Source organism: Equus asinus, chromosome 11 (genome assembly GCF_041296235.1).
Source record: "Equus asinus isolate D_3611 breed Donkey chromosome 11, EquAss-T2T_v2, whole genome shotgun sequence".
Lineage (NCBI taxonomy): Eukaryota > Metazoa > Chordata > Mammalia > Perissodactyla > Equidae > Equus > Equus asinus.
Window position 1 is genome coordinate 16346533 of NC_091800.1, and position 12110 is coordinate 16358642.

At 34.7% G+C, this 12110-nt stretch overlaps 1 protein-coding gene across 9 annotated transcripts in view; it reads left to right on the forward strand.

Annotated features, from left to right (window-relative positions):
• Positions 1–12110, forward strand: part of NBEA (neurobeachin) — a 680233-nt gene that overhangs the window by 200223 nt on the left and 467900 nt on the right. For all 9 annotated transcript variants that reach the window (XM_070520525.1, XM_070520517.1, XM_070520519.1 and 6 more), the window contains 2 exons: positions 10821–10902; positions 11131–11254. In XM_070520525.1, coding sequence (XP_070376626.1) covers positions 10821–10902; positions 11131–11254 — 206 coding nt within the window. The remainder of the gene's footprint in view (positions 1–10820; positions 10903–11130; positions 11255–12110) is intronic.

The following is a 12110-nucleotide window of genomic DNA, read 5'->3' on the forward strand; positions in this document are numbered from 1 at the left end:
CATTCTTTCGTATGTGGCTGTCCAGTTTTCCCAACACCATTTATTGAGGAGACTTTCTTTACTCCATTGTATGTTCTTAGCTCCTTTGTTGAAGATTAGCTGTCCATAGATGTGTGGTTTTATTTCTGGGCTTTCAATTCTGTGTGTCTGTTCTTGTAAAAAGTACCATGCTGTTTTGATTCTATAGCTTTGTAGTATCTTTTGAAGTCAGGGATTATGATGCCTTCAGCTTTCTTCTTTTTTCTCAGGATTGCTTTAGCTATTTGGGGTCTTTTGTTGCCCCATGTGAATTTTAGGATTCTTTGTTCTATTTCCATGAAGAGTGTCATTGGAATTCTGATTGGGATTACATTGAATCTGTAGATTGCTTTAGGTAGTATGGACATTTTAACTATATTTATTCTTCCAATCCATGTGCATGGATTATCTCCCCATATCTTTATGTCCTCTTTGATTTCTTTCAGTAATGTCTTATAGTTTTCATTGTATAAGTCTTTTACCTGCATTAAATTTATTTCTAGATATTTTATTCTTTTTGTTGTGATTGTAAGTGGCATTATATTCTTGAATTCTCTTTTTCTGTCAGTTCATTATTAGAGTATAGAAATGCAGCTGATTTTTGTTAGTTGATTTTGTACCCTGCATCCTTGCTGTAGTTGTTGGTTATTTCTAATAGTTTTCTGATGGATTCTTTAGGGCTTTCTATATATAAAATCATGCTGTCTGCAAAGAGCAAGAGTTTCACCTCTTCATTGCCTATTTAGACTCCTTTTATTTCTTTTTCTTACCTAATTGCTCTGACCAAAACCTCCAGTACTATGTTGAATAAGAGTGGTGAGAGTGGGCACACTTGTCTTGTTCCTGTTCTCAGAGGTATGGCTTTCAGTTTTTCCCCATTGAGTATGATGTTGGCTGTGGGTTTGTCGTATATGGCCTTTTGGATATGGAGGCACTTTCCTTCTATACTGACTTTATTGAGAATTTTTATCAGAAATGGATGTTGGATCTTGTCAAATGCTTTCTTTGCATCTATTAGGATGATCATGTGGTTTTTATTTCTCATTTTGTTAATGTGGTGTATCACATTGATTGATTTTCAGATGTTGAACCATCCCTCTGTCCCTGGTATCAATCTGACTTGATTATGGTGTGTGATCTTTTTAATGTATTGCTGTATTCAGTTTGCCAGTATTTTGTTGAGGATTTTTGCATCTGTGTTCGTCAGTGATATTGGCCTGTAATTTTCCTTCTTTGTGTTCTCCTTGTCTAGCTTTGGTATCAGGGTGATGTTGGCCTCATAAAATGTGTTAGGAAGTGTTCCATCTTCCTCAATTTTTTGGAATAGTTTGAGAAGGAGAGGTATTAAATCTTTGAATGTTTGGTAGAATTCTCCAGAGAATCTGTCTGGTCCTGGACTTTTATTTTTGGGGAGGTTTTTGATTACCATTTCAATTTTTGTAATTGTGATTGGTCTAATCAGATTCTCTATTTCTTCTTGTTCAGTTTTGGCAAGTTGTGCGAGTCTAAGAATTTATCCATTTCTTCTAGATTGTCCAGTTTGCTGGCGTATAGTTTTTCATAGTATTCTCTTATAATCCTTTGTATTTCCTTGGTATCCATTGTAATTTCTCATCTTTCATTTCTAATTTTATTTATTTGAGTCCTCTCTATTTTTTTCTTATTGAGTCTGACTAAAGTTTTGTCAATTTTGTCTATCTTCTCAAAGAACCAGCTCTTTGTTTCATTGATCCTTTCTACTTTTTTTTTTTGTTTCAATGTCATTAATTTCTGCTATAATTTTTATTTCTCTACTTCTGCTGATTTTGGGCTTTGTTTGTTCCTCTTTTTCTAATCCTGTTAGGTGTAGTTTAAGATTGCTTATTTGAGATTTTTCCTGTTTGTTAAGATGGGCCTGTGTTGCTATGAATTTGTCTCTTAGGACCAGTTTTGCTGCATCCCATATGAGTTGGAATGGTGTATTTTCATTCTCATTTGTCTCCAGATATTTTTTTTGTTTCTCTTTTAGTTTCTTTTATGATCCATTGGTTTTTCCATAGCATGTTGTTTAGTTTCCACATATTTGTCACTTTCCCTGCTTTTTTCTTATAGTGGATTTCTAGTTCATAGCATTATAATTGGAAAAGGTGCTTGATATGACTTCAACCTTCTTAAATTTATTGAGTCTTGCCTTGTTTCCCAACATATGGTATATCCTTGAGAATGTTCCTGTGCACTTGAGAAGAATGTGTATTCTGCTGTTTTTTGATGGAGTGTTAGATATGTACTTCCATTAAGTCCATCTGGTCTAGTTTTTCATTTAAATACGATATTTTCTTGTTGACTTTCTATCTGGGTGATCCCTCCATTGATGTAAGTAGGGTATTAAGGTCTCCTACAATTATTGGGTTGTTGTTAATATCTCCTTTTAGGTTTATCAGTAGTTGCTTCCTGTAATTTGGTGCTGCTGTGTTGGGTGCATATATATTTGTAAGTGTCACGTCTTCTTGGTGCAGTGTCCCTTTTATTATTATATATTGCCTCTATTTGTCTCTCATTAACCTGTTTTGTCTTGAAGTCTCTCTTTTCTTATAAAAGTATGGCAACACCTGCTTTCTTTTGTTTGCCATTAGCTTGGAGTGTCGTCTTCCATGCCTTCACTCTGAGCCTGTGTTTGTCTTTAGAGCTGACGTTTGTTTCCTGGAGGCAACATATTGTTGGGCCCTGTTTTTTAATTCATCCCACCACTCTGTGCCTTTTGATTGGAGAATTCAGTCCATTTACATTTAGAGTGATCATTGACATATGAGTGCTTGTGCTGCCATTTTATCGCTCATTTTCCAGTTCTTCTGCATTTCCCTTTTTCTTCTCTCATGTATGTCGGACTACCAGTTCAGTTTGATAGTTCTGTATGATGGTTTTCTTAGTTTTCTCTTTATTTGTCATTTGTGTCTCTGTTTTAGTTATTTGTTTAATGGTTACCATGAGGTTTGTATAAAAAGTCTTGTAAATGAAATAGTCCATTTTTTGATAGCCTCTTATTTCCTTACACTAAGCCAATTCCATCCGTTTCCTCTTCCTCTTCTAAGATATTATTGTCACAATTTATTCTATCTTGTGTTGTGAGTTTGTGGTTAAAATAACAAGATTACATTTATTTTTGATGTTTTCCTTGCTTTTACCTTTAATGTTATAAGTAAGTGTTTGCTAACCTGTTCTGATAGAGAGTTGCAATTCTCTGATTTTCTCTACCTATTTCCCTGCTCAAGTATTTTTAACCTCTTTCTTTCTTTTTTTTTCAGATATTAGGGCCTTCTTGGTCATTCCTTGTAGGGGGGTTCTTTTGGCAATGAACTCCTTTAGCTTTTGTTTATCTGGTAAAGTTTTTATTTCTTTATCATATCTGAAGGATATTTTCACTGGATACAATATTCTTGGCTGAATCTTTTTGTCTTTCAGAATTTTGAATGTATCATTCCACTTTCTCCTAGCCTGTAGGTTTCTGCTGAGAAATCTGCCTAAAGCCTGATAGGGGTTCCCCTGTAAGTTATTTTCTTCTGCCTTGCCGCCCTTAATATTTTTCTTTGTCACTAACTTTTGTCAGATTTACTACCATATGCCTTGGAGAAGGTCTTTTTACATTGATATAGTTAGGAGTTTTATTAGCTTACTTCACTTGTATTTCCAGCTCCTTCCCCAGGTTTGGAAAAGTCTCAGCTATTATTTCTTTCAGCAAGCTTTCTGTTTCATTCTCCTTTTCTTCTCCCTGGAATACCTATAATCCTTATATTGCATTTCCTAATTGAATTGCATCTTTCTTAGAGAATGTCTTCATTTCTTTTTAGTCTTAGTTCTCTCTCCTCTTCCATCTGAAGCATTTCTATATTTCTATCCTCTAGACTGCTTATTCTCTCCTCCATAATATCAGCTCTGTTATTCGTGGAGTCCAGATTTTTCTTTATGTCATCCATTGTGTTCTTCATCTCTTAACATTTCTGATTCATTTTTCTTTCTAGTTTCAATTTCTTCTGTGAAGAAATTCTTGATTTCATTGAATTTTCTATCTGTATTTTCTTGTAAACTTAAGTTTTTTTTATTATAGCTATTTTAATTCTCTGTCATTGGATTATAAATTCCTGTGCCTTCAGGATTGATTTCTGGGTGCCTGCCATTTTCCTTCTGGTCAGGAGTATTAATATATTTTGTCATATTGTTTGATGGCATGGATTTGTGCTGCTCTGTAGTGATACTACCTAGTTGCAAATTCCACCTGCCACCACTGGGTGGAGGTCAAAGCTGTGTATTCTGAGTCTACTGTGTCCCCAGCTGGCTTGTTCACATCTGCTGCTTTTCTGTCATATGTGCTGGCACTCTGGCCGACCAGCTGAGCTTGACTGCTGGGCCTGGGGAGGGGCACTTTCTTTCGCTTGTGTGATACTAGTGGCCTTCTCACTCTGCCCTTGCTGTCTGCTCTCCTGGGGTGCTGGCTTGATGAAGACACCCCTGCAATAGCTTAGTCACTTCTGTGTGGGCCTTTCCCATTGGCTATGAGGGAACTTGGTGAGTGAAGCTGTTCCCATGGAGCTGCCCCACCCCACTCTCTTCTCAGAGTCATGCAGTCCCACGCCCTGGGTTGCTGCCATTGGGCGAGGGAGAGGAGCTTCCCTTATTTCCTTCCACTTCCTCTATGGGGTCTAGCACCTCCACCTTCAGAGGTATGGCTGTGTGGGTCTCTCAGATATCTTTTGTGTTGTGTAAATATCCTCTGTTTGTATATGAATGTCCTTTTTGTTATATCTTAGAGGGCAGAGTCTAAGGGAAGTGCTCACTCTGCCATGGTGCTGACATCACCTTTGTAATATGTTTATTACAAGATGTTCATCTTAGTTGGAAAGGCTACCTTTTCTTGTAAAGGGCTGGATAATAAATATTTTGGGCTCTGTGGGTATCTTAGTCCATTCAGGATGGTATAATAGAATACCATAGACTGAGTGGCTCATAAAGAGAAATTTGTATCTCACATTTCTAGAGGCTGGGAAGTCGAAGATCAAGGCACTGGCAGATTTAGTACCTGGTGAGAACTTGCTTTGCAATTCATAAAACATCTTTTCTCTGTTCTCGCATGACAGAAAGGGCAAGGGAGCTCTCTGGGGTCTCTTTTATAAGGGTACTAGTCCCACTCATGCAGGCTCAGCAGCCCTAATCACTTTCAAAAGGCCCCATCTCTCAATACCATCACATTGGGGTATCAACATATGAATTTTTGAGGGAACACAAACATTCAGTCTATAGCAGCATGCTATGTAGTATCTGATGCTACTACTCAACTCTGCAGTTGTAACTTAGAAGCAGCCATAAGCAATATGAACCAAATGGATGTGGCTGCCCAATAAAACTGTATTTACACAATCAGATGGTAGGCTGGATTTGGCTTACAGGGCATAAATTTTCAACCTCCAGTCTGTAACATTACTTTTAGCTGTAACCTTTCATCTTTTTTTTTGTTCTATATTATCAGTAAATTAAGAGTGGTTCCCCTTTAGATAAATGAAGAAAACTCATTTGGATGCTCTGTTTTTTTTAGTTTCTAAGCTTAATATTCCAACTTTGTGTCAGTCATTCCTCAAATTATATGATTTGTAAACTCTATCCTCCAGAGCTCTGCTTTTTTAAGTTGTAATAGTTTTTTAGTATTGCTTCAATATTTTGCCTACAGAACTGAAAAAGCACTAATAGAAAGACCTCCCCTATGCAGAGCATCTTGATTCTAATATTGTATTTCCCTCCTAATATTAAGCTCCCTTTTATGGGTACTTCCTATAGCAGTTACCTTGGTAAGTACTCTACGTACATTATCCGAGATCCTTAATAACATCTCTCTGAAATTGGTGTTTTTATTGCTTTTTGAAACAAAGTGAGACTCACAGGTTAAATAGTTTGCTCCATGTCATACCACTAATAAATGGTCACAAAATAGGCAGGTTCTATAGTATATGTGCATAAGGCAAAAAATGTCAGTATCTACCTTCCATTGATGGCATTAAAGTTCTCCTATGAGTCAAAACCTTGCTATAATATCAGATTAGGGTTCTGAATGCTAGTGTCTAATATTGATTAACTTTGTATCTTGGTTTTCTTACCTACTAATTATTCTGGTTGATGATGCCTGTGTATGTTTTTTCATCATTTTCTTGTTTAAATGAATTTCTGGCCCTCTGGTTGATTTGTTAGTGTCAATAGTGTAGAAAGTGTTTGTAGTTAGAGAAAGCTTAGATTAAAAGTATAGCATACCAGTGTAATACATTGAGTTTGAAAAATCATTGTGTTCTCCTGACCTTAAAATAAAGATGTCCTGTGGATGTATACACACATATCTATTTCTATTAGTCTTCCTGAAAAATGGCGCACCAGCATTTTTACCTATCATCTCCATTCATAGGCACTCTCTTAGTATCCAGATATTGGTATCTGATTCCGTGTCTTAGATAGAGAGAATGAGGATAAATTTGGATCATCTGATATTGGATGTTGGATATTGCAAAGGTTCTGAAATGGTGAGGGAACTAACTTACAGGACCTCTGTCTGACCAATTTGGCAGTAATATATACTTTTAAAGTAGAATAATAATCATGGTTAATTGGAATAAAGGACTCAGTTGATTATGATACTCTGAAAAGAAAATTCATCATAAGTGTACAAAAAGTCCAAAGAGAATGATGGTTATGATATGATTGATTAGTACTGTTGATCCTACAAAAAAGTAGAATGGATCTTCAACATAAGCTTTAATACTACTAACAAACCAGATTGTATTATCAGACTGACAGGATGGTGGATGACTAATCCTGAATCACCAAAGTTTAAAGATTACATCATTTTGGAGGGTGATATCTGGTTGAACAATTAAAACTCACGTGATAGGTTTGAACTTAAGTTCTCAGTATAGTAAGTGAAATTTAACTAAAAAATGAAAACTCATCCTCAGAATCTTCAGCTTGAGTTTGATTCACCTTGTGAACATCAGTTGCCTTCACCCCTAGTGTGAATTGTTTGGTTGATAATCTCCAGTTGAAGGCTCCCTTTATCTTCCTTTTCTTTTTTGGTTGGGGAAATTACCTTAACCCCGGGCAACATATCAAAATAAATATCACTACAAATGTAGGAAGACATAAAATCAAGTACAAAAATAATAAAGAACTGTGTCAAACCTATGGTGTTGGTAATGGTATTTTAGAATATGTGTTTTTCTCAGTGTTTGGAAGTCCACTTAGGGTAAGATTATGTAAGTGTGATCATTAAAATTGTAAATCTGATAAGATGCCTATAATAGAATAAATATTAAAGGACAAAGTAAGTTAGACTTTCTAGAATGATATGTCAGACAACGTTGTGCAAGTTATGAGGCTGTTAAAAATCTATCTTAATTATTCTGAAAACTAAAACGTTATTAATTAAAAAATATCCCCATGTTTAATTTTCTGAGGTGAATTTGTTCTTGTAGGTCATACTAAGAAGTGAGTTGGCTTTAATGGACTCCTCTTTGAAAATTACTCAAAACTATTTTTTATACAAATATTTTTTGAGAATTGAAAATTTGCAAAATTTAAATCTTATATTTCATTTGCTTTATTTTCATTTTGTTATTCCATCTCTAAATTATGGATAATTATATTCTCTTTTCTTAATGATTTGTAGCACTCTCTGATACACTTAAGAATTACTTGTTAGATTTTAGAATGTCTTCGAAGGACAAAGCAAATAGATTTTTCTGTTTAGTATACTTGTAGATCTCATCAACACTATCTGATTAATTACTTTATTAAATATTGTGATATTAACTTCACTTTATCGGTTTGGGTTCGCTATGTCTCTTTACATACTATTCCTATGATTCTGTTAAAACACTTAGTGTAGACAGAAGCAACCAGATGTGGGATCTTGTCATCTGAAGAGCTCAGCTTCTTATAGAAATAATGAACTGATTTTTTAAAAATGTGTATATTTTAGTTACTTTATCTTTTTCTGTAAGGCTATGACAATTTCTGAGCACAAATTTTTTACAAGGTGGTAGTTAACTTTAAAACTTTTGACTACCTCATAATAAAATCCTTTTCTCAGAATTATACAATCTCAGAGGTGGACAGTATGTTAAATATCATTGTAATCAAACATTCTTTTCACAGATAAAGCTATCTTACAAAAAAGTGATATAGCTTATCCAAATTGTAAAGATGTAAAGATTCTCTGACTCTCAAATACCTACAGTGGGAGTTAGAGGTAACAATGGGGTCAATAGTTTGCCATTTTAGGAAATGAGCTAGGACTACTCCTGTCTCAAAAGTTGAGCCTTCTAATCCAAAAATGATTTATACATGATGAGGCTGAGGAGTGAGTAGGTCAGAGAGGAAGCTTCTATAGCTCCTGCTTAAGCCTATAGTCTTTTTGTGACCCATGAGTTAGGAGATACTTCCTTTTATAAAATAAAATTTAAATGTATAGTGCTGGGCTTAGATCTATGTCTATAAATAGCATATTTATCAAGTTACATCCGTGCTTGTCATTCATTGTTGTTTCTCAGTCCTGTCTAGTATTGTAGCCACTAGTCACATGTGGCTATTGAACACTTAAAATGTGGCTAGTATAGATTAAGATGTGCTATATGGTAAATACACATTGGAGTTTTTGTCCATATCTGGCTCTGAACCCTTCATACTGTTTGCAGGGGTAAATTTCATATGCATATCTCTAACCAGGTCCCATCTTGAGTCCTATCTTTTCATTAAAATATTTACATCTACATTCATCTCGCCTCATTTATATCTCATTATTTTCCTCCTCCCTTTTGAAACTCAAATAGGTTCTTAGCGACAGTCTACCATGTTTTATTACTTAATGGGGGCATAGATTTCTGCGTGTCTCCAGAGTATTAAGTAATTGATTCTAGAAATCTAGTTCCACCTAGCAACTGTGTTTCTCATTCCAAATGTGTAGTGGAGTGTGGGCACAAAACTGGTTCTTAATAAATACATGTTGAATTAAGTTTCTAAATATATTTTTGTAATTTAAAAAACTCTTGTATTTGAATATGTTATAATTTCAAAGCACTTTCACATATAGGGCCTTGATGTTCCTAGAAGCCTTATTAGGTAGGTAAGGCAATTATTACTCTCGTTGTTAGATGATCAAATAGGGACTTAAAAAGGGCAACAATATAAAACTGGAGATTCTTTGAGATAAATTTTGTTTCCTGTGCAATGAGATTTCTTGTTTTTGAAGTGAAAGTTTTGACTATTTCCTAACATGGAAGAATGGCCCAGTCTTTTCCAAGCTTGTCTGCAGTTATTTTGAATCTCTTCACTTGTAACCAGAGTTCCAGGGATCTTGTCCACTGGGCTGTAGGTCCACACCATTGCCTTTTGGGCAGATGGTTGTGAAAACTCCTTAAAGGTGTGTACCAACCACTGGTTGTTCTTTGGTCGATGGTTTTCACAGAAATTTTTATCCCATGGTGTCAGCTCCATCTGATTAGTAGTGCATTCATTGTCTGGAGTGCATTGTCTGTTCAGAAAATTCTGAGTCATTGTTTAGTTTTAACAACAAAGCATTTAGTTTTAACAAAAGTATGGGAGTGAAGGCAAGAGGGGTCCTAATGCCCTTTATTTATCAATTTGAGGGTTAGTTTTTATTTCAAGTCAATACCTTTGTGATATACATTCCTAAAATATCTAAGTAAATTTCCTTTCTTTTTCTTCTTCTTCTTCTTTTTTTTTTAATCTGAGCAGAAATGTAAGAAAATGCCACTGCTGGATGTCATGGTCTTTTCATAATCAGAAAGGACCGTCCCTGACTCGTGATTAATTTACTTTCCCCATCCCCAACTTTTCCAGTATAGCTCTGTACAATTAGGTATTCAACTAATGTTTATAAGTTTCTTCACAGTTTTTGTACCTTACTCTAGGTTCAACTATTTTAAAAGGTTCATCCAGAACTTAGCATGTTAAGCTAAACAGTAAATTAAATAACTAATATAAAATGTCTTTATTAAGTATAGTTTCATTGGATTTTTTGTATATGAAAGAATAGAGATAAACAGAGGCTAAAGTCTAAAATACAGTGGACAGTCGTATATCCTTTATTTGTATATAATTCAGTTATCCATTCTTAAATTTAACAAATACTGAGTACTGGTAGAGTGTCAGGCACTGTGCTAATTGCTAGGAATGTAACAGTGAAAAGGATGTATAAGAATCCTGTGCTCATAGAGATTGTGTTTTAGTGAAAGAATTAGTAAATGTTTTAGAATTCTCTTTCCTTTTTTGGTCAACTTTTGTCATTTGAGAAGAGTTTTTTAAAAAGTCGTTAGCAAATGACAATGAGCTACATTTTTTATAAAGGTTTTTTCCTTATCACACTTTATTTTGAAGTTGGGACCTAGGCTCAGACATTACTTTCTTATTTACTTATTTTCTAAGTATTTTTTGTTAATGGTGACTTAAAGAGTCAATTGTTTACAATTCACAACATAAGTATATTAAGAATGTATACCGAAAAGGTATTTCAAGCAGAATAAATTTTTGGATTTCCTAATTAATCTTTCCTTCTGTAGATATTGGTCCTGGTTGTGTCTTTATCCATAAGAAAAAAATTTGAAGATTACAGAGTTAAAGAGTTTAGAAGTATGTGGCATTCACTAGAAGACTCTTTAGAAGATATGTTTCTTTTGATTTAAACAGAATTGACTTATTTTGCCGATTTTTTGTATATCTCTATTTTGCAGTTATGATTTATTTTCTAAATGAAATTCACATTTTTCATCTTTCAGATCTTAACGGAGCAAGTATGTACTCAAGTTGTACACAAACCACATCCAGAGCCAGATTCTACAGTGAAAATTCAGAATCCAAGTGAGCAAACATCAGTTCTTTGTTGTAATGTGGGAGGAACATGGTAACCAGTGGGACTAAATCAGAACTTCTCCTGACCACCTCAGTCACTATGGTGTTTAGATAGTTCATGGCACTTATAACTCATCGACCATAGTATTAGTAACATTTAGTTGAAAATCAGTAAGTACTTTTTCAGTGGAGATATGATGCAGTAAATCTTTACTATATCTTTTTGTTTGTTTATAGTGATTCTTAAGGTGGTAGCCACTTTGTTAAAAAACTCTACACCAAGTGCAGAACTGATGGAAGTTCGTCGTTTATTTTTATCTGACATGATAAAACTTTTCAGTAACAGCCGTGAAAATAGAAGGTAAGCGATTTGAATACAATGGCAAAACTATGGTCTTGTTTTCTCTCTTTTATTTTCAATCTCTTTTAAAGAAAAAAATTTTAAATCTTTCCTATATTGCTAAATACTTTTAATAATTAAAAAAGGCATTGTATGTGTCTTTTATATAATTTGTATTCTATTTAGTTTTATATATTTTTATTTAATTATATGTGTATTATATTTTAATTATATATATGAATATATGTATCCACAAACCCTTATTTAAAATACACTGTTCCTTTTGGTGGTACCTACCTATCACCAACAGTACTTTTAATTGCAATTGTGTTGGACTTACTCATATTCATCCATGCTTTACCCAAGTTTGTCTGATAACTGATTATTGTCATGCATTTTTAAGCTGGTTATTTAGGACATAGGGTACAGTCTGAGGCCAAGGTTGCCGCCTGAGTCTTTAACAAATATTGATCCTCTGGTCTGCATAAAGCATTGTGCCACACAGGTTGTCTTAATATACTGTCTTAGCACAATTTAGTGGGAATGATAACAATAAAGTTGTGATTAATTTATAATGTATTGAGTGCATTGTGAGTGCTACATGTGATGAGAGAGTAGAGAAACAATAACTAAATCTCACTGCAAGAGTTAGGAAAGAAGATTTTTTTTTTTAAAGATTTTATTTTTTTCCTTTTTCTCCCCAAAGCCCCCCATACATAGTTGTATGTTCTTAGTTGTGGGTCCTTCTAGTTGTGGCATGTGGGACACCGTCTCAGCATGGCTTGATGAACAGTGCCATGTCTGCGCCCAGGATTCGAACCGACGAAACACTGGGCTGCCTGCAGCGGAGCCTGCGAACTTAACCACTCGGCCACGG